This window comes from Saccopteryx bilineata, chromosome 3 (genome assembly GCF_036850765.1).
Source record: "Saccopteryx bilineata isolate mSacBil1 chromosome 3, mSacBil1_pri_phased_curated, whole genome shotgun sequence".
NCBI lineage: Eukaryota > Metazoa > Chordata > Mammalia > Chiroptera > Emballonuridae > Saccopteryx > Saccopteryx bilineata.
Window position 1 is genome coordinate 125,713,344 of NC_089492.1, and position 24,176 is coordinate 125,737,519.

At 38.7% G+C, this 24,176-nt stretch overlaps 1 protein-coding gene and 2 non-coding genes across 3 annotated transcripts in view; 2 read left to right on the forward strand and 1 right to left on the reverse strand.

Moving 5' to 3' along the window:
• NFU1 (NFU1 iron-sulfur cluster scaffold) overlaps positions 1-24,176 on the reverse strand; it is a 30,800-nt gene that overhangs the window by 4,840 nt on the left and 1,784 nt on the right. The window contains exons 2-7 of the mRNA XM_066267302.1: positions 22,807-22,907; positions 17,490-17,625; positions 13,736-13,802; positions 9,027-9,141; positions 5,445-5,505; positions 1,967-2,141 (exon numbers count right to left, since the gene is read on the reverse strand). Coding sequence (XP_066123399.1) covers positions 1,967-2,141; positions 5,445-5,505; positions 9,027-9,141; positions 13,736-13,802; positions 17,490-17,625; positions 22,807-22,907 — 655 coding nt within the window. The remainder of the gene's footprint in view (positions 1-1,966; positions 2,142-5,444; positions 5,506-9,026; positions 9,142-13,735; positions 13,803-17,489; positions 17,626-22,806; positions 22,908-24,176) is intronic.
• On the forward strand, positions 2,966-3,041 carry TRNAA-GGC (transfer RNA alanine (anticodon GGC)). Its single transcript has one exon. It is a non-coding gene; the product is annotated as a tRNA-Ala (tRNA).
• LOC136332743 (U6 spliceosomal RNA) lies at positions 7,800-7,906 on the forward strand. Its single transcript, XR_010730895.1, has one exon. It is a non-coding gene; the product is annotated as a U6 spliceosomal RNA (small nuclear RNA).

Sequence of the window (24,176 nt, forward strand, 5' to 3'; positions counted from 1 at the left end):
TTATATAACTTTTTTAAAGGCATACAAAAGGAAATAGAACAAAACTCGTTTAAAAAAAATAGATCAGGTTTAGTCAACCTTTTTATACCTACCTCCCACTTTTGTATCTCTGTTAGTAGTAAGATTTTCTAACCACCCACCAGTTCCATAGTAATGGTGATTTATAAAGTAGGGAAGTAACTTTACTTTATAAAATTTATAAAGCAGAGTTACAGCAAGTTAAAGCATATAATAATAATTACTTACCAAGTACTTTATGTTGGATTTTCGCTAAGTTTGGCAGAATAAATCTTTATAAAATGACTTACTATAGTTAAATCTATCTTTTTATTTATACTTTGGTTGCTCTGCTACCGCCCACCATGAAAGCTGGAACATCCACTAGTGGGCGGTAGGGACCAAGTTGACTACCACTGATCTAGATGATTCTGACCTGAGACAATCAATGGAAAAACAATACTCTCATATTTTCTCTTTTGTGTTGAGTCCAAGATAGATATTTACTTCCAAGGAATTGATATTTTATATCCAATCTCAGCAACACCCAATCCAAAGAATTTTGTCAGTCAACTCCAATTTTAGGCAGAATATTCCGAATTTTGGAATATTTCCAAATATTTAATACAAATTATGTAAGAACATGTATAAGAACACAGGACTAAGTGCTGCAGAAGAACACTAAGACCTAGGTGTGACTACAAGTCTCTCAAAGAACTTACCCATAAACATAAAGCTGAAGTAGACACACAGAAAGAGGTTTTGGACCAAAGCAAAGCTTCTTACAAGCGGAGGACTTAGAAGAGGAGTTCAATGAGGAGATGGCATGTACTGTACCAAAAGGACGTATGTTAATATTACCCAAAGATGAGTGATTCTCAACTGAGCTGAGAGTAGATGGCTTCTCCTTAAAGATACAGAATTACTTAAGAAGTTTATTCAAATTTCTAATTTCACACTCTTTGCCTTCCTGATCATCTCCCTACATCAAGCCATGTCTCCTGGTTGAGAATCATTGCAGTGAAGGTTCTATTGCTGCTTTGAAGATGCTGACATCAGGCTATAAATAAAGCTCTATAATTCTACTGAATACTCCATTTTACTGTAAAACAAAGTATGATTTCTCAATGAGCTTGTGGCCTGCACATTTATAAACAAGAAATGGATATATGTAAGACTAAGAAGTGGATAAATATAATATAGTGGAGCTGTTCCTCCAAAGAATTCTAAATCTCATCTATAAAACACTGTGATGTTTTGAATCCAGTTTTTCTAATTTTTCTACAACCAGAGCAGCAGTATGCACTCTGAGCCTCAGTTTCCTATGCCCAAAATGGAAAAAAGCCACTTAATATACTATGCTATTAGAAGATTAAATGAAGCACTATTTGTAAAAATGCCATGAACACAGTAGGTATTCCTAACACTCGAGTTCATTCTAAATTAAGGAGTGTTCGAGTCTGACAACAACTGCAACACTCAGATCCAGCTCTTGAGGAAAATGGCAGGTCACAGACTTTTTTTTTTTTTTTTTTTTTGGAGAGAGAGAGTATGAGTAAGGAAGACAGAGGGAGGAGAGTGATGAGAAGCATCAACTCATAGTTGTGTCACTTTAGTTGTTTATGGATTGCTTCTCATATGTGCCTTGACTAGGGGGCTCAAACCAAGCCAGTGACCCCTTGCTCGAGCTAGCAACCTTGGGCTCAAACCAGTAATCTTTGGGCTTAAGCCAGCAACTCTGGCTCCATCCCACCCTCAAGCCAGCGACCCTGTACTCAAGCTGGTGAGCCTGCAGTTAAGCCAATGAGCCAGTGCTCAAGCTAACGACCTCGGGGTTTTGAACTGGGGACCTTAGCATCCTGGGTAGAAGCTCTATCCACTGCGTAACTACTAGTCAGGCATGAATTTCTTTTCTTCTCAAATGTTTATTTTAATATTAAAGCTTAACCATCACATAATATTGGCATACCTGTTCTACACCTTCTACTTCTGGAATATAAAACTGCAGCATGTTTTGAATTCCATTTTTCAGAGTAATTATTGAACTAGGGCAGCTGGTGCAAGAACCTTGGAGTTTCAGCTGTACGATGCCATCTTCAAAGCCCTTATAGATTACATCTCCTCCGTCTTCTTGCACAGTAGGCCTGTGGTTACAGTATATTTGTGATATTTAAGAGAACAAACATTTTCATTAAGAAAACTTAATAAAACTCAGAGCTTATATTTTATATTTTGAAAGTTCACAAAGTTGTGTCTACTTTTACAATAGAGAACAATAAATATGACTAGTTTCATTTGTAAGTTTAATTGTCAAATTCATTCATACAAATATTGGCTCTAATTTATTATTTTAATTTTACTTATTAAATAATCTTTTAAAACTTTTTTTATTATGTGGGAAGCAAGGAGGCAAAGAGACAAATTCCCACTAGTGCCCCAACTGGGATCCACCCAGCAAGCCCTTTATGGGCGATGCTCTGCCCATCTGGGGCTTGCTCTGTTGCTCGGCAACCAAGCTATTTTAGCACCTGAAGTGAGGCCATCCTCAGTGCCCAGGGGCCAACTTGCTTGAGCCATTCGAGCCATGGCTGTGGGAGGAGGGAAGAGAGGGGGCAAGAGAGAGAGAGACAGAGACAGAGAAAGAGAAGGAGAAAGGAGAGGGATGGAGAAGCAGATGGTTGCCTCTCCTGTGTGCCCTGGCTGGGAATTGAACCCAGGACTTCTACACACTGAGCCATTGCTCTACTGCTGAGCCAAGTAGCCACGGCCTTTAAAGTATTTAAGATTTCAAATTTCCTAATACTTACAGTAATTACCTAAGACAGGGGTCCCTCCCCAAACTACGGCCTGCGGGCCGCATGCGGCCCCCTGAGGCCATTTATCCGCCCCCGCTACACTTCCGGAAGGGGCACCTCTTTCATTGGTGGTCAGTGAGAGGAGCATAGTTCCCATTGAAATACTGGTCAGGGCCCTGGCCAGTTGGCTCAGTGGTAGAGCATCAGCCTGGCATGCTGAAGTCCCGGGTTCGATTCCCGGCCAGGGCACATAGGAGAAGCACCCATCTGCTTCTCCACCCCTCCCCCTCTCCTTCCTCTCTGTCTTCCTCTTCCCCTCCCGCAGCTGAGGCTCCATTGGAGCAAAGATGGACTGGGCGCTGGACATGGCTCTTTGGCCTCTGCCCCAGGCGCTGGAGTGGCTCTGGTCACGACAGAGCGACGCCCCGGAAGGGCGTGCCGGGTGGATCCTGGTCGGGCGCATGCAGGAGTCTGACTGTCTCTCCCCGTTTCCAGCTTCAGAAAAATAAAAAATAAAAAAAAGAAATACTGGTCAGTTTGTTGATTTAAATTTACTTGTTCTTTATTTTAAATATTGTATTTGTTTCTGTTTTGTTTTTTTACTTTAAAATAAGATGTGTGCAGTGTGCATAGGGATTTGTACATAGTTTTTTTTTATAGTCCGGCCCTCCAATGGTGCGAGGGACAATGAACTGGCCCCTGTGTAAAAAGTTTGGGGACCCCTGACCTAAGAGATACTCATTAATTTCTTTTGGATACAGGGAGATTGATACATGCTGGCTTTTTTTTTCAGGCAAAATTTCGTTGCAATATAATATTAATAAAGAAAAATGCATAAATCATGTACAAATAATTCAATTAATTTTCACAAAGTGAGCATACATTCGTCTCAGACCAGGACACAGAACACTAGCATCTCAGAAGCCCTCTCTGCTTCCTTCTAATCACTCCTCCAAAACAAAGGTAACCATTTCCTAATTGTTATCACCACTGATTAGCTTTGCCCGGTTTTTACCTTTAAAATTTATAAATGTAAGTTCCATTTAGAAAACACATAGTATTTACTCTTTTGTACTGGCTTCATTTGCTCTTTGTGAGACTCATCCACGTTGTCGCATGTAGTAATAGTTTGTTCAGTCTCACTGTGGCATAGTATTCCATTAAGAGAGTATGCCAGAATTTGTCCCTTCTGTTGATGGATGTTTGGGTTAATATGAGTTTTTAACTTTTACAAATGGTGCAGCCATGAAGATTCTTGCAAACATCATTTGGTGTATATATATATTATATATATATGACTACTGGGAGTGTATCTGAGAGTACAAGTGCTGGATCAAGAATATGTACATGGTTTAGATTTAGCAAATAATGTTAAATAGTTCCCAGAGTTAATAAACTTACATTCCCACTGGCAATATAAGAGAGTTTTTGTTGCTCCACATTCTCACCAACAACTGGTATTGTCAATTTTAATAATTTTAACCATTCTAGTGGATTTGCAGTGATAGCTCACTATGGTTTCAGCCTGCATATTCATAATGACTTTTGATGGTAAGCACTTTTTCATGTTTAGTGGCCACTTGGTTGCTGTAGTTTTTTTTTTTTGTTTTTTGTTTTGTTTTTTTTACAGAGGCAGAGATAGACAGGGACAGACAGACAGGAACGGAGAGAGATGAGAAGCATCAATCATCAGTTTCTTGTTGCGCGTTGCGACTTCTTAGTTGTTCATTGATTGCTTTCTCACATGTGCCTTGACCGTGGGCCTTCAGCAGACCGAGTAACCCCCTGCTGGAGCCAGGGACCTTGGGTCCTAGCTGGTGAGCTCTTTGCTCAAGCCAGATGAACCCGCGCTCAAGCTGGCGACCTCAGGGTCTCGAACCTGGGTCTTTCCGCATCCCAGTCTGACGCTCTATCCACTGCGCCACCACCTGGTCAGGCGGTTGCTGTAGTTTTTGAGTTGCTACTCCAGTGCTTTTTTGAAGAGACAGCTCCAGTCTCTAGTTGATTGTCTTTTTCTTAACAAATTGTAAGAGTTTCAAAATATATTCTCTCATATATGCATTATAAATATCTTCTACTCTGTGCTTTGCTTTTCACTGACAAGCTTCTCATACTCTCTAGCCTCACACCGAGAATCATCAAATGCCCCATGGGAGGCCTCCTTCCCTACAGGATCTTTCCTTCTTTACAGTATCTTGTTTGCTTTGGCAGATCTTTAATGCCTTTATACACAAAATTTTTTTAATTGTATTTTACCTAGTTTTTTTGGAACTTCTCACAGGGGCCCTTGGTCAGCTATTTAAGTTTATTCTTTATGGATAATAGTCTAAAGAACAGGTAATACTCTCCTCACAATCCTTCCAAACACTGTTAAGTCATTTTTTCCTCAGAAATTTGAAATTTGGTATTATAACAATATCAAACCTAAACAATGACTGTAAAAGACTATGTTTAGATAGATTGTTTTAAAACTTGGAGTGAATATAGACAATATACAGGCTTTAAATTCAACTGTTATGTTTACATACTGTGGTTTACATTAACTTACAAGTCTTTAAAACTAGACTATAATCTCACAACCAAAAATATATTGCTATAATGAAAATTGGCTCTGCAGTATATCTGATCTCAAGTAGAAAAATTAGCACGTACCGTATTCTAGTATCTAACAATTCTTTAATCATGGCCACAACTTCATCATCTTCTTCAGACCCTGAAAACGGTTGCAAATAAAACATATCAACAGTAGAAATTTCATATCCATACAAATACAAGAATTAAAACAGGGTAATTTTAAATTAATTATTTTTAATGTCTCATTAAAAAATTATAAGTACAGAACATCTAACTTGGTTGGTGATAAAGTGATTTTGGGGAAATGGAAAGATCATTCCTTCAATTCTCTGAAGAAAAATTAAGAAGCACTGATCAATTCAGTATCTGTTGATAAGGTGAATATACTGAAATAATTCACTAATGACAGCAGGGTTTGAATTTTGGGGTCAATTTGTAAACTTTCCTCATTCTCAAGGACTGAAAAGTAGCAGAAAAAGTTATTTGGATTTTGATAGAAACTTTGAAACAAAAAGACACACCTATTTTTTAAGTTAAAATTACAATTTTAAATTTCTTAATTTCGTGGTTTTCAAAATGACCATCATACTAAATATAGATATAAGCCCTATGGAAATTTCCAAAATGTCCTACAAATCTGAGCATAAAGTTTTTAATTTTTTAAGTGGATTTTAGAGAGAGAGTAAGAGGGAGAAAGAGACAGATAGAAACATTGGTCTGTTCCTGTATGTGCCCTGACCAGGGATTGAACCTACAAACTTTGTGTATCGGGATGACCCTCTAACCAACTGAGTTAGCTGGCCAGGGCCTGAGCAAAAAGTCCTTAAATTTTCTTTCATTTTTGTTTTTCTTTTACTTTGCAAGGTTATATACTGATTTTCACCAATGCCTTTTTTTGGGTTTTAACTTTTTTTTGAGAAATTTATTTACCTTCAGGAAAACTAAAAATGCAGACAATTCAAATTATACTATAATAAACACTAGAATTCTGGCAACAACGTAAGTAACAACTATCAATATTAAATTATATTAACTTTGAATCATTTTTTTTTCTTTCAGATGTAATAAAACTAAAATTCTCTTACATCAGCAACCCTAAGTTCCATTCCCCACTGTCACTTCCATAGGTAATCAGTATCATGAATTTAGTGTATATACCCTAATACATGCTTACATTTACATGTATACATTTACAAAGATGAGATCACATGACGCACAATGTTCTATACCTTGATTTTCTCTATTTAGTATACCTTAAAAGTCTTTCCTTATCAGCATATACAGATATGTCTCAATTTATAAAATAGATACATACAAATTTTTGTATGAGTTTCTCTTCACTTAGCTAGTTTCTTGATTATTTCAGTTGTTTCTAGTTTGCTGCTATTTCTAACAATCTTGCAGCATACATGCTTGTGTAAGGTATATATCAGTGTACTTTTGTAAATATATCTATAAGATTTCCCATGGTAGGCTATTTGGGTCAATAGTCCTGTGTATTTTTTAATTTGGTAGATGTAGTCAAATGGCTCTCAAAATGTTATATCAATTTTATGTATATATCTACCAAGAACAAAAGTAACTGTTTCATGCATAAGTGGTATATAAGAGTATGTAAATAGATATACCCTTCACTTTTCCTTTATCACTTAATATTTCCTTTTATATCTTTTCACATTGTATCTCACAATCTATTTCATTTATTTTAACTGCTGATATATGTTTTAAATATTGCAATGAACATGCTTCCAAATGTTGCCTTGTGTACAATTTTAAGACTCACTTAGGGTATATATCTAGAAATAGAACTGTATTACCTAAAGGTCATTATACAAATGTGTGTGTGCACACATACACACAATACCTTTATGATACTGGAGAAAGGAAAACTGCATCAGCAATAAATATAAGTCTTTTTTTTTTTTGTATTTTTTCTGAAGCTGGAAACGGGGTGAGACAGTCAGACAGACTCCCGCATGCGCCCGACGGGGATCCACCCAGCACGCCCACCAGGAGGCGATGCTCTGCCCCTCCGGGGCGTCACTCTGCCGCGACCAGAGCCACTCTAGCGCCTGGGGCAGAGGCGAAGGAGCCATCCCCAGCCCCGGGCCATCTTTGCTCCAATGGAGCCTTGGCTGCGGAAGGGGAAGAGAGAGACAGAGAGGAAGGAGGGGGGGTGGAAAAGCAAATGGGCGCTTCTCCTATGTGCCCTGGCCGGGAATCGAACCCGGGTTCCCCGCACGCCAGGCCGACGCTCTACCGCTGAGCCAACCGGCCAGGGCATAAATATAAGTCTTGAGCTAATATTTGAACTCTACGTGCAGCTCCTCTTCTGAATGCTTTACACAAAATAACTTATTTACAACAAAGTACAAAAAGCACAAAACACAAAGGAAAAGATGAATATAGGTGACTACATTAAAAAGAAAAACTGTGCTTGCTTTGGTAACATGAACACTAACACTATAATCTTATAGAGAAGATTAGGATGGCCCATGATCAAAGATGACACACAAATTCATGAAACATTCTATATTTTAAAACGAACAAGAAAAATTTCTGAATAACAAAGGATATCCTAAACATAGTGAAAAGATAAGGCATGGTTAGGGAGAAGTTATCTGCTATGAAAAACCTAACAAAAAATTGACACTCAGGATACTTTTTAAAAACCGTATAAAATCAATACAAAAAAGACATACAACTCAATTTTTAACAAATGGGCAAAGATTATGAACAGGAAATATACTGACAAGGAAAATAATGACCAGTAAATATATGAATATGTTCAGGCTCAGTATTATAATACCAAGGAAATGCAATTAAAACAAGATACCATTTTACACTTAACATATTGGTTAAAAAGTGTAACAGACACTAAGTGATAATAAAGATATAAAAAAGTCAAAATTCTTATACACTGCTCACTTACTTGTAAATTAGAACTATTTGTAATACATCAATTCTACCTTTAGGAATATACTCTAAGAAATTCTCCATACATGCACAAAGATATTTGTAACAGAAATTAGCACAAACAACTCACTTGAATATAAGGAACAAAATAATTAACTGTAGTTTCCAGCACTTAAACTAAATAAAATAGGACTACATTTTTTCAAAACATTACGCTCAGTGAAAAGGGGAAAGCTGCATATAACACAAGTTATTTAAAGTTTAAAGACCAAAAACAACGTTTATATTCCCTGCAGAGACCTGTATTTGTAGTAAACGCTGAAAAACAAGCCGAGTTTACATACATCACTGAAAGTAGAAAGGGAGAGGGGGTTGGGGTTGTGGGGCTGGGGCTGTGTCTTTAATATTCTATTTAAAAGTGGGTCTAAAGTGATTATAGCCAAAAATTAACATTTGTTAAATCTACGAGGAGGGCAAATGGTGAGCTTTATACTATGTTGAGTATGTTTGAAAATATTTATCATTGAAAAATTTAGTTTTGTATAACAGATTCAATATATACACAAGTTTTTAAAAATGATAGGCAAAAGTAGTATATTTGAAGTTTTATTTCCTCTGGAATGGTTTCTACAGCTAAATATGTATGATAAAAATCTGTATTCCCATGACTTCTGAAATCAAGAAAAATATGAAGTAAAAAATAATTTTAAAAAAAAGATGAATAATAATTACCCAAAATATTACCTGCTTCTCCTGAAGATGTTTCCTCAGTAACTAAGGGTAAGCCAGATGCAAAGAAATCCATGATTGTTGCATAAATATCTGGTTTCAGTAAATTCCAGTCTAACTCTTCATTTTCCTGTAAATATTTGAAGAAAAATGCTAAAATTTCTACCCAAGGGCACAAATATAAAACAATACTTGAGTCTTTTAAGAATCTTTTCCTATATATATATGCTATGCTATGCATCAGTACCCATTTCTGGAGAATGCATGTCATTTCCAGTTCTTAAGGATCTGGCTTAGAGTGACTTTCAGAAGATACAATCTTAGAACATTTCTCATTCATTCATTCATCAAACTTATATTAAGTGGGCTGTATATACCATGCCCTATATAAGGGATACCAAAATTATGAAAAGATATTTTTTTCACTAGGTAAAACATTTAAAATACTAAGTGAGGATTTTCTGTGTTTAAAGAGGATGATAAAGAAATTTCCCCTTCTTTTCATTAAAATAGGATATAACTGCTTAATCAAATATACAGGATATCTGTATTAAAAATTGAGTTTGCATATATTACTTAAAAATTGAAGCAATCCAATGACACAATTGTAGAACCAAAACATATGTCTTAGCTGTGGCTTCTGTGCTCGAGGACTTAACTGTTAACAAGATCAGTATCCTTAAGAAAGAATCCATAACTGTTTAACCTCAAAATCTGGCCAATCAGTTGATTCCATAAAAAAGGTATAATTCTTAAATATCTAAATAGTATTAACATCTAAAAAGAGAAAGGTGCGATGTGTTGTTTTAGGTTTTTTTAAACGAGCTCTTTAGGAGGAAAAACTATCAGATGCAGTCTATATAGACTTTCAGGAAACTGTTGACTAGGATTTATGTTTAAATACGATTAAAAATTGTGGCTACACATGTAAGAACTGTCTTTGTAATGGATTACAAACCAATTTAGAGGCAAACACAGAAAGGGAGATAAATGGGCACTACCACAATACAAGAGCAAAACTAGTGAGATGCCTTAGTGCTTGGGGATGGGAACCAGTTTGAGGTAACATTTTAATAAACTATTTGGAAGATAGATCAATGGGCTCTACTCAGTAAGAAAATTCTGGTAACAGAAAGAAAAATGTCCTGAAGTTGTCTGAATGAGAAAAAAAAGTAGCATATAAGCAGAAAATACACTTAGACTTTTAGAAAAAAACTATAAATGACATATAAAGAAGCCTCTGAATTATCAATTACAAGTCACAAGGGAAACAGGTAATTACTGAAGACATGAGGGAAATGGAATTTCAGTCCATGATGAGAAAAGTTAACTGAAAGAAAAGTCAAATCTGCTATCGTAACTATTAAATATCAATGTGGGCCCTCATCTGGAATATTATTTATTGGGTATGTCATTTCATTAAGAAAAAATAGTGAAGCAGAAGAAATTTCAAAAAGGGTAACTAAACTATGAAGGGAACAAGAGATAAAAGATGACTTACCAAAATCGAATCAAGAAAAAAAAGACCTATTATATATAATCAAGTTTTCATCTAAAAATTTTTTATATAGGATATAATTAAAGGAACTAAATAAAAATGTCTTAAATACATAATTTCCTGTTTGTAAAATAAAGACAAGAAAAATAAGTTGTAAGAATTAGATAATCTATGTAAAGCACCAGTGCCACATCAAACATGTTGGAGATATTACATAAATGCTGGTCCTTGACTGATTGGTGGTGACGCAGTGGATAGAGTGTCGATCTGGAATGCTGAGGTCCCAAGTTCAAAACCCTAAAGTCTCTGGCTTGAGCACTGGCTCACCAGCTTGAGTGCGGGGAAACCATCCTGAGCATGGAATCACAGACATGATCCCATGGTTGCTGGCTTGAGTTCAAAGGTCACTGGCTTAAAGCCCAAGGCCACTGGCTTGAGCAAGAGGTCACTGGAGCCCCCTAGCCAAGGCACATATGAGAAGCAATCAATGAACAACTAAGGTACCACAACTATGAGTTGATGCTTCTCAACTCTCTCCTGTCCTGTCTCCCTTGCAAAAAATTAATTAATTAATTAAATGTTGGTCCTTTTTTCTCCCTCAAAAATATCAAAGAAACAAAACTAAAAAAGTACAAGGAGAAGCCAGAGAGATGTCTATTAACTGGTAACACAGACTGGAGATCAGTTAACACAAATTTGCTCAGCATGATCCTACACGTGGGGGAAGCCACTTGAAGGCTGAAAATTCAATTTAGGAAATTTTACATCATTGTTTCTTTTACAAAAATCTAAGTGCATACTATATGCTAGGCATTGTTCTAGGTGATCTTAACAAGATGGATAATCTTGATCTTCACAGAATTTATACTCTAGTGCAGGAAAGACAGGGAATAAAAATGAAAAGATATGATTAAGATAAATGCAATGAAGAAAATAAACAGGGTAATAAGCTCCTAGGGGAAAGGTCACTTTCAAAAATATGTTGAAGAAAGGGCTTTCTGAGAAACAGTAACAAAAGAATACTGGACTAGCCTGACCTGTGGTGGCGCAGTGGATAAAGCATCGACCTGGAAATGCTGAGGTCGCCGGTTCAAAACCCTGGGCTTGCCTGGTCAAGGCACATATGGGAGTTGATGCTTCCAGCTCCTCCCCCCTGTCTCTCTCTCTCCCTCTCTCTCTCCTCTCTAAAATGAATAAATAAATAAATAAAAATTAAAAAAAAACTTTGACATTAAAAGAATACTGGACTAGATGTAACATGTTACTAATACAGTATGTGCACTTTTATGATGCATCAAGAACTCAGAGGGCCCTGGCCAGTTGGCTCAGTGGTAGAGTGATGGCCTGGCATGCAGGAGTCCTGGGATCGATTCCCGGCCAGGGCACACAGGAGAAGCGCCCATCGGCTTCTCCACCCTTCCCCTTCTCCTTCCTCTCTGTCTCTCTCTTCCCCTCCCACAGTCAAAGCTCCATTGGAGAAAGGTTGGCCTGGGTGCTGAAGATGGCTCAATGGTCTCTGCCTCAGGTGCTAGAATGGCTCCAGCCAAAACAGAGCAACCCCAGATGAGCAGAGCATCACCCCCTGGTGGGCATGCCGGGTGGATCCCGGTCCGGCGCATGCAGGAGTTTGTCTGACTGCCTCCCCACTTCTAACTTTGGAAAAATACAAAAAAAAAAAAAAGAACTCAGAGTAATCCTTTCAAATTGTTTAAGAGGAGTTGAATGAATACCTTTTATTTTGATGCAAAATTGGACAAGTGATTAAGTTCACTGCATACATATCAATTAACAGATTTTAAAAGATATAGTTCAAATTTAAATAGTTCATTTCTCATTAATCTAGTAGACTTAAAAATGAAACAGCCTTTCCTAGTCAGAACCACCCTAGCTGTTGCAATGGGTAGCATATTTAGCTTGGTTTTATAACATTTACAAGTTGACCAAGTGCTGAAGAATTTACACAGTCCACTGCTCTTATGTGCAAAGCTCTGAAGTATTATTGCAGGATGGTAGAATGGTCAGATGCCATTATCTAACTGCCCACTTTGAAAGGAGATATATACAGTCAATCATTCTGTTGGTCAAATATATATACTGTGTGATTATATATTTGCTTCTCTTTTCACTCTATCAGTTTAAATTCAAATTAGTAAAAATAATACTTGGAAGCCTAAATTCTAGTCCTGCCAATGTTAAGTCTTGGCCCTGTAGTAGGATACCTATATAATCCTGGACATTGCATATAACCCTCTGAAGCTCAAGTTTTTCTCTTTTGAAAAATGAGGGATCTGAAATTCTATTAAATAATTAAGAATGTGAGAAGTAAACAATTTCAGATTTTTTAATAATAGTATGCATAAAATACATTAAGAATGGATATTCTAGGTTGGCTCAGTGGTAGAGTGTCGGCCTGGCGTGCGGAAGTCCCGGGTTCGATTCCCAGCCAGGGCACACAGGAGAAGCGTCCATCTGCTTCTGCACCCCTCCCCCTCTCCTTCCTCTCTGTCTCTCTCTTCCCCTCCCGCAGCCAAGGCTCCATTGGAACAAAGTTTGCCCGGGTGCTGAGGATGGTTCCATGGCCTCTGCCTCAGGCGCCGGAGTGGCTCTGGTCGCAACAGAGAGACGCCCTGGATGGGCAGAGCATCACCCCCTGGTAGGCATGCCGGGTGGATCCCGGTCGGGCATATGCAGGAGTCTGACTGCCTCCCCGTTTCCAGCTTCAGAAAAATACAAAAAAAAAAAAAAAAAAAAAAGAATGGATATTCTAGAGAGGCAATCAACTCAAAAAAAAAAAACAACAAAGCGCTGGCTCAGCGGTAGAGTGTCGGCCTGGCGTGCGGGGGACCCGGGTTCGATTCCCGGCCAGGACACATAGGAGAAGCGCCCATTTGCTTCTCCACCCCCCCTCCTTCCTCTCTGTCTCTCTCTTCCCCTCCCTCAGCCAAGGCTCCATTGGAGCAAAGATGGCCCGGGCGCTGGGGATGGCTCCTTGGCCTCTACCCCAGGCGCTACAGTGGCTCTGGTCTCGGCAGAGCGACTACCCGGAGGGGCAGAGCATCGCCCCCTGGTGGACAGAGCGTCGCCCCTGGTGGGCGTGCCGGGTGGATCCCAGTCGGGCGCATGCGGGAGTCTGTGTGACTGTCTCTCCCCGTTTCCAGCTTCAAAAAAATACAAAAAAAAAAAAAAAAAAGCGCTTCACATCTTATTTATATCATCCTATGTTTACCTTTGTGACAGTGATGAAATCTGGTCCAAAGAAGACACTTTTCACTCCTTCAATCCTAAATAATTGCCTATAAAAAGTAAAAAAAAAAAAGAGATAATAAACTGTTTAATTATGAAAAGTTTATACATAAACAAAAGTAGAGAACAATAAAAGAAATTTCTTGTACCCATCACTAGCTTCAAAGTATGGTCAATATTGTTTTATCCTCCCCTACAATCAAGCAATCTCACAATAAAAATATAGAACACTTTTATTACTGCAAAAGATCCCTCATTCCTTTTGCATTAAATCCTCTTGCTTCACCTCCACACTCTGCTAACTTTCTTTATGGCAATGACTTTTAATTTTTTTTTTTTTTTGGTTTAAAAATATTTTTATAGTTTTGTTGAGATATAATTGACATAAAACGTGTAAATTGAAAGTGTACAAGATGACATATCTGATATACATATATATTGTGAAACAGTTACTACAATAAGGTTAGTGAGCATATCTGTCGCCTCGGTAACTATAGATCTTTTCTTTATGCCACTACTGCTTTGCCTTTCCTAGAGTTTCATATAAATGAAACCATATAGTCTTTTGTGTTTGGTTTAGCATAATGCTTTTGAGAGTCATCCTTGTTTCTACATGCATCAATGTTCATTCCTCCTTATTGCCAAGTAGTATTATATTACAGTCTTTTATAATCCATTTAGTCACTCCCCAGTTGATGGGCATTTCCAGATATTTTGGGGGGGTGACTATTATAGATAATGTTACTATGAAGATTTATGTGCAGGTCTTTGTGGAGCCTATGTTTTGTGTTTTTTGTTTTTATACACATAATACTCATATTGTACTTACACTTTTGAAACTTCCTCTCTTCAACTAAAAGTATGTCTTAGAAGTCATTCTATGACAGTAAATATAGGTCCATTTCCTATGTGGAAATATAGGTCCTCCTCATCCTTTTTAATATCTGCAGACTATGGATGAACAATATGTACTCTTCCTACTGATGAACATTTTGGATCTTTCTAACTTGTTACCATTACCAACAAGGCTACAATGAACCTCCCTGTACACTTTGTGTATATAGGTGGCTGTTTTCTAGTGTTTTTCATAGCCACCAACAAGTTAGAACAAAAAACAAAATATAAGAATGCACTGTAGGCCCTGGCCGGTTGGCTCAGCGGTAGAGCGTTGGCCTAGCGTGCGGAGAACTCGGGTTCGATTCCCGGCCAGGGCACACAGGAGAAGCGCCCATCTGCTTCTTCACCCCTCCGCTACGCCTTCCTCTCTGTCTCTCTCTTCCCCTCCCGCAGCCAAGGCTCCATTGGAGCAAAGATGGCCCGGGCGCTGGGGATGGCTCTGTGGCCTCTGCCTCAGGCGCTAGAGTGGCTCTGGTCGCAACATGGCGACGCCCAGGATGGGCAGAGCATCGCCCCACGGTGGGCATGCCGGGTGGATCCCGGTGGGGCACATGCGGGAGTCTGTCTGACTGTCTCTCCCTGTTTCCAGCTTCAGAAAAATGCAAAAAAGAATGCACTGTAGGCCCTGGCCAGTTGGCTCAGTGGTAGAGCGTCGGCCTGGCGTGCAGGAGTCCCGGGTTCGATTTCCGGCCAGGGCACACAGGAGAAGCGCCCATCTGCTTCTCCACCCCTCCCCCTCTCCTTCCTCTCTGTCTTTCTCTTCCCCTCCCGCAGCCAAGGCTCCATTGGAGCAAAGTTTGCTCGGGCGCTGAGGTATGGCTCTGTGGCCCCTGCCTCAGGTGCTAGAATGGCTCTGATTGCGGCAGAGCGACGCCCCAAGATGGGCAGAGCATCGCCCCCTGGTGGGCATGCCAGGTGGATCCCGGTCGGGCGCATGCGGGAGTCTGTCTGACTGCCTCCCTGTTTCCAACTTCGGAAAAATACAAAAAAAAAAAAAAAAAAAAAAAAAGAATGCACTGTCGCCCTGACCATTGGGCTTCAGCCCAGAGTGTGGAATTCCTGGATTCGATTCCCAGTCAGGATATATAGGAGATGTGACCATCTACTTCTCCACCCCTCCCCCTCCCTCATCTCTCTTTCTCTCTCTCTCTCCCCCCCTCCCACAGGCATGGCTCAATTGATGTGCGCACCTCAGCCCTGGCACTGAGGATAGCTCTATGGAGCCTCTGGCTCAGGTGTTAAAAATAGCTCAGTTGCCAGCAGCCCCAGACAGGCAGAGCATTGGCCCCAGAAAAGGTTGCTGGGTGGATCCTGGTCAGGGCACATGCGGCAGTCTGTCTATCTCCCCTACTCTCATTTAAAAAAAAAAGAGTGCACTGTATAGCCCTGGTTGGGTTGCTCAGTGACTGGAACATCATCCCAGCATGCCAAAGTCCTTGGTCAGGACACATATGGAAAGCAACCAATGAGTACACAACTAAGTGGAATTAAAAAACAAAAGAGAATGCATTACACATTGTAAGGGTAAAAACTGCCCCATCAAACACTTGTTTCATACATACACATGTCTGTATATATACACATATCTGTATATATATGTGTGTATATGTATACATCATATGTGTACTGGGTTGTAATATAAAACATTTTTTACTGTGACTTGTATCAAAAAGTGTGAAAAATAACGCTCTGTTTTTCGACCACTGGTCTGACAGAAATTTCGTGCTAGTCCACAAAAGTGTTAACCACCCTGATGTTGTATAAAGATTATAGGACCCTGGAAATGCTGAGGTCGCTGGTTCGAAACCCTGGGCTTGCCTGGTCAAGGCACATATGGGAGTTGATGCTTCCAGCTCCTCCCCCTTCTCTCTCTCGGCCTCTCCTCTCTCTCCTTCTCTGTCTCTCTCTCTCCTTTCTAAAAATGAATAAATTTTAAAAAATTTTTTTAAAAAAAGAGGTATACAGATTATAGAACCAATTATTATAGACAACATCAGGGTGGTTAACTCCATGAACCGGCACAAAATTGCAAAGCAGAATTTGAAAACCATTGCTCTAAGGTACACTCTGACAAATGGCATGTTTAGGTCAAGGAAATGTGCATTTTTATTAACTAGAAATTTTAAAAACCGTTCCTGAGATAAGCATACTTCTGACTCTCCTAAATAAGACCTATTAAAAGGCTAATGTACAGAAAATAATATTTAAGTATTATTTTCTAAATACCCTGAACAACAGGATCAGGCATAGGTTACTAAAAATTTCAACTGATACTATTCTAATATTTACTATACATAATTTCTTTAGCTATCAGCTAAAAAGTTTCATTTGAACTATTTGTTTATACTTTATGATCTGACATATAACTTGTCTGTGTCTAGTATATTTAAAAACTGTCTCCACTGAAATTTTTTAAATCATTCCATATTTGATAGCTATTATTATTTACAGTTGTGAATAGAGTATTTTAGAAATGACTCCATTTCGAAGTATCTAGAAATTCAGCTATTCTTAAGAATTAAACAAGTAAGTTTCCACTGTTATTAAAAAGTTTTAAAGATTAAAAATGGAAATTTATATTATTTCGATGGATTATTTTTCTTAAGTAAAAATATAATTTTCTGTGTAGTCATGACACAGCTCTCTTAAATACATCACTTTTCAGGAGAAGGGTTTCCTAATATCAACTCTTAGTTTCCTTTAGCCCTTACCTGGAAAGAAAGTACTCCCTGAAAAAAATGCAGTGCACATAAAAATGCAATAGCTAAATTAAGCTGCCTTAACCCCAAAGTCAGCTATTTATGTTTCTTGGTAAAAGCAAGTGAAAAACAGTAGTATACCTAGCCAAAGGCGAGCGAAATGCTGTAGCCGGTGTGGGAAAATCCATGGTCCTTGTCTCAAGAACTGGTTTTCCTGGAATAAACTTTAAACTGTTGGGATTTGGAGTATCTTGTGTTTGAATAAACATGTGTCTCACTTAAAGAGAAAAAAAAGAATGTTATTCTAGAAAATAGTAGTAGTTAACAGTTTATGACTATGTAGTGCTCATTTTCAGACAACCAAAAGAAGAAAAATTAATAAAAAGAAAGTAAGACTTTTTTGACCAAACTGACAATATAAGAATTTTTAAAGACAAGAAGGCAATTTATCAATATATTTAGGATAACTGCATTCAATTTCATATTAATTTTTTTATTTAGTTTTGTTACTCAACAGATCCTAATAATATCCTACACTTAAGGTATGGATGGATATGAAGGTATGTTATAATTCAGGAATCATATATATACTCTATTTGGTGACTTAATACCAATGGGTATAATAATCATAAATCATCATCAGTGTGATAGTAATACAGTAAAATACTACATTCTCTTCTTTCCAAAGTGCTACAATCCTTTTAAAGACAAATGTTTTTAAAAGACAAGTATATTTATAATAATTAATATTTATCATGTGCTTACTATTTAAACGCCAGAAATAAGGTTGAGTACTTTAAATGTATGTAAGTCTTTAATAACCTTATGAAGGTATTATTATTCTCATTTTACAAATGAAGAAACAGGCTTATAGATAAGTAACTTGTTAAATTATTTACATAGAGTGAAGTAACTGCCCAATGGTATAGAGTTAGTGACATTATAAATTATCATGTAAGTGGGAATCTATGTGAATTACTTTCTGGAATATTTAAACAATTATCTTTACAGAGTCTTTATTCTCTATTTCTTCTAGGGCCATGATTAGATAGAGAATAAATTCATTAAAGCAATAAAGAATGGAATCTTTAATTTCCCACCTTCTTAACATGACAGCAGCTTGTAAGACAAAAGTATGATATAATTACTGGGGTTTTAAAACTCTTAAACAGGTCTTTATTATTTATTATGAAAATAAACCTAACCAAGAAAACACCAATTTTCATCTTAGAGCAGTATACTGAAATAGCTTAATTCACTGAGTTAGTAACATGTGTTCAGCATGGTGCTAAGCACTCCAAATTCCATCACTTAACCCTTACATCCTGCCAAGGAGGCACTGTTTTGATGCTATTTTATAAATGAGGAAACTAAAGCCCAATATCACGCAGCTAGTTAAAGTAATAAAGCTGTTAATTTTCCAGTACTGACTTGCTTAACCACTGTGTGTACTGCTACTACATAGTTATTAGTGCCAAGCATAACAGGAAAATATATTTAAAATCAGTCTTCCAATCTTACCATAATCCTCATACCACAGATCTTAGAAAAGATAGTAAAATATCAAAAAGCAAGTTTTGTTTATTTTTTTTGTGACAGAGACAAAGAGAAGGACAGATAAGGATAGACAGACAGGAAGGGAGAGAGATGAGAAGCATCAATTCTTTGTTGCGGCTCCTTAGTTGTTCATTGATTGCTTTCTCATTTGTGCCTTGGGGGGGGGGGGGGGAGTTTGTAGCAAACCGAGTAACCCCTTGCTCAAGCCAGCGACCTTGAGTCCAAGCTGGTGAGCCTTATTCAAACCAGATGAACCCAAGCCCAAGCTGGTGACCTCGAGGTCTCAAACCTGGGTCCTCCACATCCCAGTCTTACGCTCTATCCACTTCGCCACCACCTGGTCAGGAGCAAGTTTTATTTTAAATTAGAGATTAAATCTGGCAAAACATATGGTTGTTACGGAAGTGCTTTTCATAACCATTATAAGAGAAAATTCTAATTTAACAGCTGAGAATTGTTTTTGCACTTCGCCATGCAGTTCCAGCTAACTGATGTTTTGGTGAAGTAGAAACTGAAACTAAAATCCCACACATTTTGCTTATTTAAGTCATTGTCTTATAAGATATCAGTTGGTGACTTGGTGACCAGGCAAATCCTAAAAAAGAGAAAAATTTAAAATATAAGCTCCATGTTCAAGTGCTTGATTTAAAATATTTATGCCTCTAACTAATAAATACCTCTGAAAATCTGTTAGAAGGGAACAAGTTTTCAGATGAAGTATTCAAGAAAGTGTCTAAATATAAAGACAACAAGGTCCTTCTAACCCTGGTTCTGACTATTTCTTGCAACATTTCTTTTAATTTTTTTTTTTTCCTTTTACAGAGACAGAGAGAGTCAGAGAGAGGGATAGACAGGGACAGACAGACAGGAACGGAGAGATGAGAAGCATCAATCATTAGTTTTTCGTTGCACGTTGCAACACCTTAGTTGTTCATTGATTGCTTTCTCATATGTGCCTTGACCGCGGGCCTTCAGCAGACCGAGTAACCCCGTGCTTGAGCCAGTGACCTTGGGCTTAAGCTGGTGAGCTTTTTGCTCAAACCAGATGAACCCACGCTCAAGCTGGCGACCTCAGGGATTCGAAACTGGGTCTTCCGCATCCCAGTCTGACGCTTTACCCACTGCGCCACCGCCTGGTCAGGCTGGCTCTTGCAACATTTCTTAATAATTTATTGGTAACCAAAAGCTCTGCACACATTAGGCACTATACCAATATTTGAAGAATTAAATCTGGTTTTATTTTACTCAATCCATTTTTGTGAAACTATCCATACAGGAAGAAAAATTTTTAGAAATACTTAAAGGTAAGAACTATAAGTATAAAAATTTTTTTAAGAGAGCATAATCTAAGCCTGACCAGGTAGTGGTGCAGTGGATAGAGTGTCAACCTGGGAAGCTGAGGGTCCCGGTTCGAAACCCTGAGGTCACCAGCTTGAGCAAAGGATCATCGACACGACCCCAAGGTGGCTGGCTTAAGCCCAAAGGTCACTAGCTTGAAGCCCAAGGTTGCTGGCTGGATCCTAAGGTCACTGGCTTGAACAAGGGGTCACTGGCTCAGCTAGAGTCCTTCCCCATCAAGGCACATATGAGAAGCAATCAGTGAGGAAACAACTAAGTGGAATAACAAGTTCATGTTTTTTTTCTCTCTCTCCATTGCCCTCCCCAATCAATGGAAAAATTGAAAAAGAAAAAAAAAAATGACTCCCAGGTCTAAGCCCCTGAAAGTGTCATAAGTGTTACATACACCAGGATAGAAAGACTGAACTAAAATGATTCCTTACATTATGCTTGGTAGTAATAGGTAAATAGATACAAATAAGTTGCTCGAAAACTAGAGACTAATGATGTTTAAAGTCAGTATCAAAGACTAAAATCAGCAGATCTCCAAATGGAAAAGCTTAGATGACCACATAATTCATTGCTACAAATATATCAAATCTAGTTAAAATAGCTTAACATGCTGAGTTACTCAGTATTTATACCTAAATTATTCTTTTTCTTTTTTTTTTTTTTTTTTTTTACAGAGGCAGAGATAGACAGGGACAGACAGACAGGAACAGAGAGAGATGAGAAGCATCAATCATCAGTTTCTCGTTGCGCATTGCGACTTCTTAGTTGTTCATTGATTGCTTTCTCACATGTGCCTTGACCGTGGGCCTTCAGCAGACCGAGTAACCCCTTGCTGGAGCCAGCGACCTTGGGTCCAAGCTGGCGAGCTCTTTGCTCAAGCCAGATGAGCCCGCGCGCGACCTCGGAGTCTCGAACCTGGGTACTTCCGCATCCCAGTCTGACGCTCTATCCACTGCGCCACCGCCTGGTCAGGCTATACCTAAATTATTCTGTGATTCAAGAAGACAGGCAAGATACTCCTGTTCCTGCCCCAGTACACAGGGGAGATGAGGTCTGTACCCTAACCCAACTCATGTCATTAGCCAGAGCCAGCCACCTTCCAGAGCAGGGGTCGGAAACCGATGGCTCTCAAGCCAGATGTGGCTCTTTTGATGGCTGCATCTGGCTCGCAGACAAATCTTTAATAAAAAATATAATAACGTTAAAAATATAAAACATTCTCATGTATTACAATCCATTCATTTCCTACTGCTCATGTTCATGGTTGCCAAGTGGCTGGAGCCAATCACAGCTGTCCTCCAGGGCAACACCAAATTTTTATTGGATAATGCCTAACGTACACAAGTCGTTGTATGGCTCTCACAGAATTACATTTTAATATACATGGCATTCCTGGCCGGTTGGCTCAGCGGTAGAGCATCAGCCTAGCATGTGGGGGACCCGGGTTCGATCCCCGGCAAGGGCACACAGGAGAAGCGCCCATTTGCTTCTCCACCCCTCCGCCGCGCTTTCCTCTCTGTCTCTCTCTTCCCCTCCCGCAGCCAAGGCTCCATTGGAGCAAAGATGGCCCGGGCGCTGGGGATGGCTCTGTGGCCTCTGCCTCAGGCGCTAGAGTGGCTCTGGTCGCAACATGGCAACGCCCAGGATGGGCAGAGCATTGCCCCCTGGTGGGCAGAGCCTCACCCCATGGTGGGCGTGCCGGGTGGATCCCGGTCGGGCGCATGCGGGAGTCTGTCTGACTGTCTCTCCCTGTTTCCAGCTTCAGAAAAATGAAAATAAATAAATAAATAAATAAAATACATGGCATTCATGGCTCTCTCAGCCAAAAAGGTTCCTGACCCCTGTTCCAGAGTATGGCCTCAGGAGGTGTTCAAGATAGAGATGGAACTAGAGATGGGCCAAGAGCTGAATCCAAACTCTTACAGTTCCATAAACACATACAGATTTACACACAGACATACACACCCTCCTGCCATGGTCCCCTAACCACACAAGAGTGGTCATATTTCAATGTTCAAATCCTATCTTCATACCTATTTTCAATATTAAAGAAAATAAAAGCATGTAACATCAACCGGATTGTCAAAACAATCATAGTAATTAATTTTGACAAAAAAAGAAAAATTACATTCAAAATACTATGTTCTACTGTCTGGATACAAGCTAGAAACTTATTATCAAAATAAGATGGGCAATAGCTTAAAATACATGATTCTTTGAAACATAACCCATTTGTAACTTTTTACTATATTTTCATTTCAGAAATCATTTATTGAGCAAATATGTTTAAGATGTGTTATACAAGATACTGAAGTTTCATATATCTATTAGACATGTGCTTAGGATTCCTGAAATTTAATACCAATGATATGTGTGAGCAAATAATAATTACAGTAAAGTGTGATGTTATGACAGGAGAAAAATACTATGTTCTTTTATAGGCATCTGAAGAGCAAATTTACAAATTATCATCTTTTATGGCCACAAAATTTTACTCAAGCAGTTTCATTAGCTTCTGAAACACAATTTTTCCTAAAAGTTGAAATTTTACCTGTGTTACATAAGGCAGCAGGTAGTGGGAAAAGTGGTCTTTGTACAAACTGATGCAGAGGCTGTTTCTCAATGGTGTATGAATTCAACACATGACAGAATCTACATTAAAAAAATGACATTGTAAGAAAGACCTTTTAAGCTCAATTTCTACTTCTCATACATAAAAAAACCATAACAAAAATAATAATGAAGCCAAATTTTCATTTTCTATCCACATTATTTTCAGTTCCTTAGGCAAGGAATAGCTACAATTTTAAAACAAGAGCTCAAGGAGAAATTTATAGCCTTATTACTGAGTATTCACACGACAGTGCAATATCTGGTGTAAGAAAAAAGAAATGCTGCCTGACCAGGCAGTGGTGCAATGGAAAGAGCACCAACCAGGGTTGCTGAGGACCCAGGTTTGAAACTGCTTGAGCTCACCACCTTGAGCGCAGGGTCACAGCTTGAGCGTGGAATCACAGCCCTGACCCCGTGGCCACTAGTTAGAAGCCCAAGGTCGCTGGCTTGAGCAAGGGATCACTGGCTCAGCTGGAGGCCCCAGGTCAAGGCACATATAAGAAAGCAATCAATGAACAACTAAAGTGCCACAACTACAAGATGATGCTTTTCATCTCTCTCCCTTCCTGTCTGTCTCTATCGCTAAAAAAAATAAAATAAAATAAAAAGAAATGCAGCTATACTAGCGACTGATAACCTGGGGTCCCAGACTTTTACTTAATGTATGAAGGAGGCAAAGAACTACAAACCGTTTTTCCCTTCTTTTTTCCATTCTTTTTCATCTTCAATAACTAGGTAATAGCTTCACATGGTTCCAAATTCAAAGGAAAAAAGAAAATATAGTGAAAGGTCCTCTTTTTCTGTTTCTACCACACTTCTCTAGAGAGAACCTATTCTATATGGTTTGAAAAGTATTTCAATACTTCAAAAAGTGTAGTAGAAAGTTACTATTTTTTCCTCCAAACTGCCAAAGAAATCAACAATCTAATTAGGCTTTTGGACTGGGAGTATATTAGTATTATAACTTTGGTTATTCCATGATGATAGAGGAAGTGTTGACTGGCTGTTTTTTCATAGCTTTGACAACTTAAAAACAAGAAGAAAGGAAAAAACAAATATTGCTGGAAAGGAAATAAAAGGAGACTTTAGTACTGAAAACTTTAGAAATCTGATGCAAGTTTTGGCTCACTGGTAGAGCGTCAGTCTGGCATGCAGGAGTCCCAGGTTCGATTCCTGGCCAGGGCACACAGGAGAAGCGCCCATCTGCTTCTCCACCACTCCCCCTCTCCTTTCTCTCTGTCTCTCTTCCCCTCCTGCAGCCAAGGCTCCATTGGAGCAAAGTTGGCCCGGGCGCTAAGGATGGCTCTG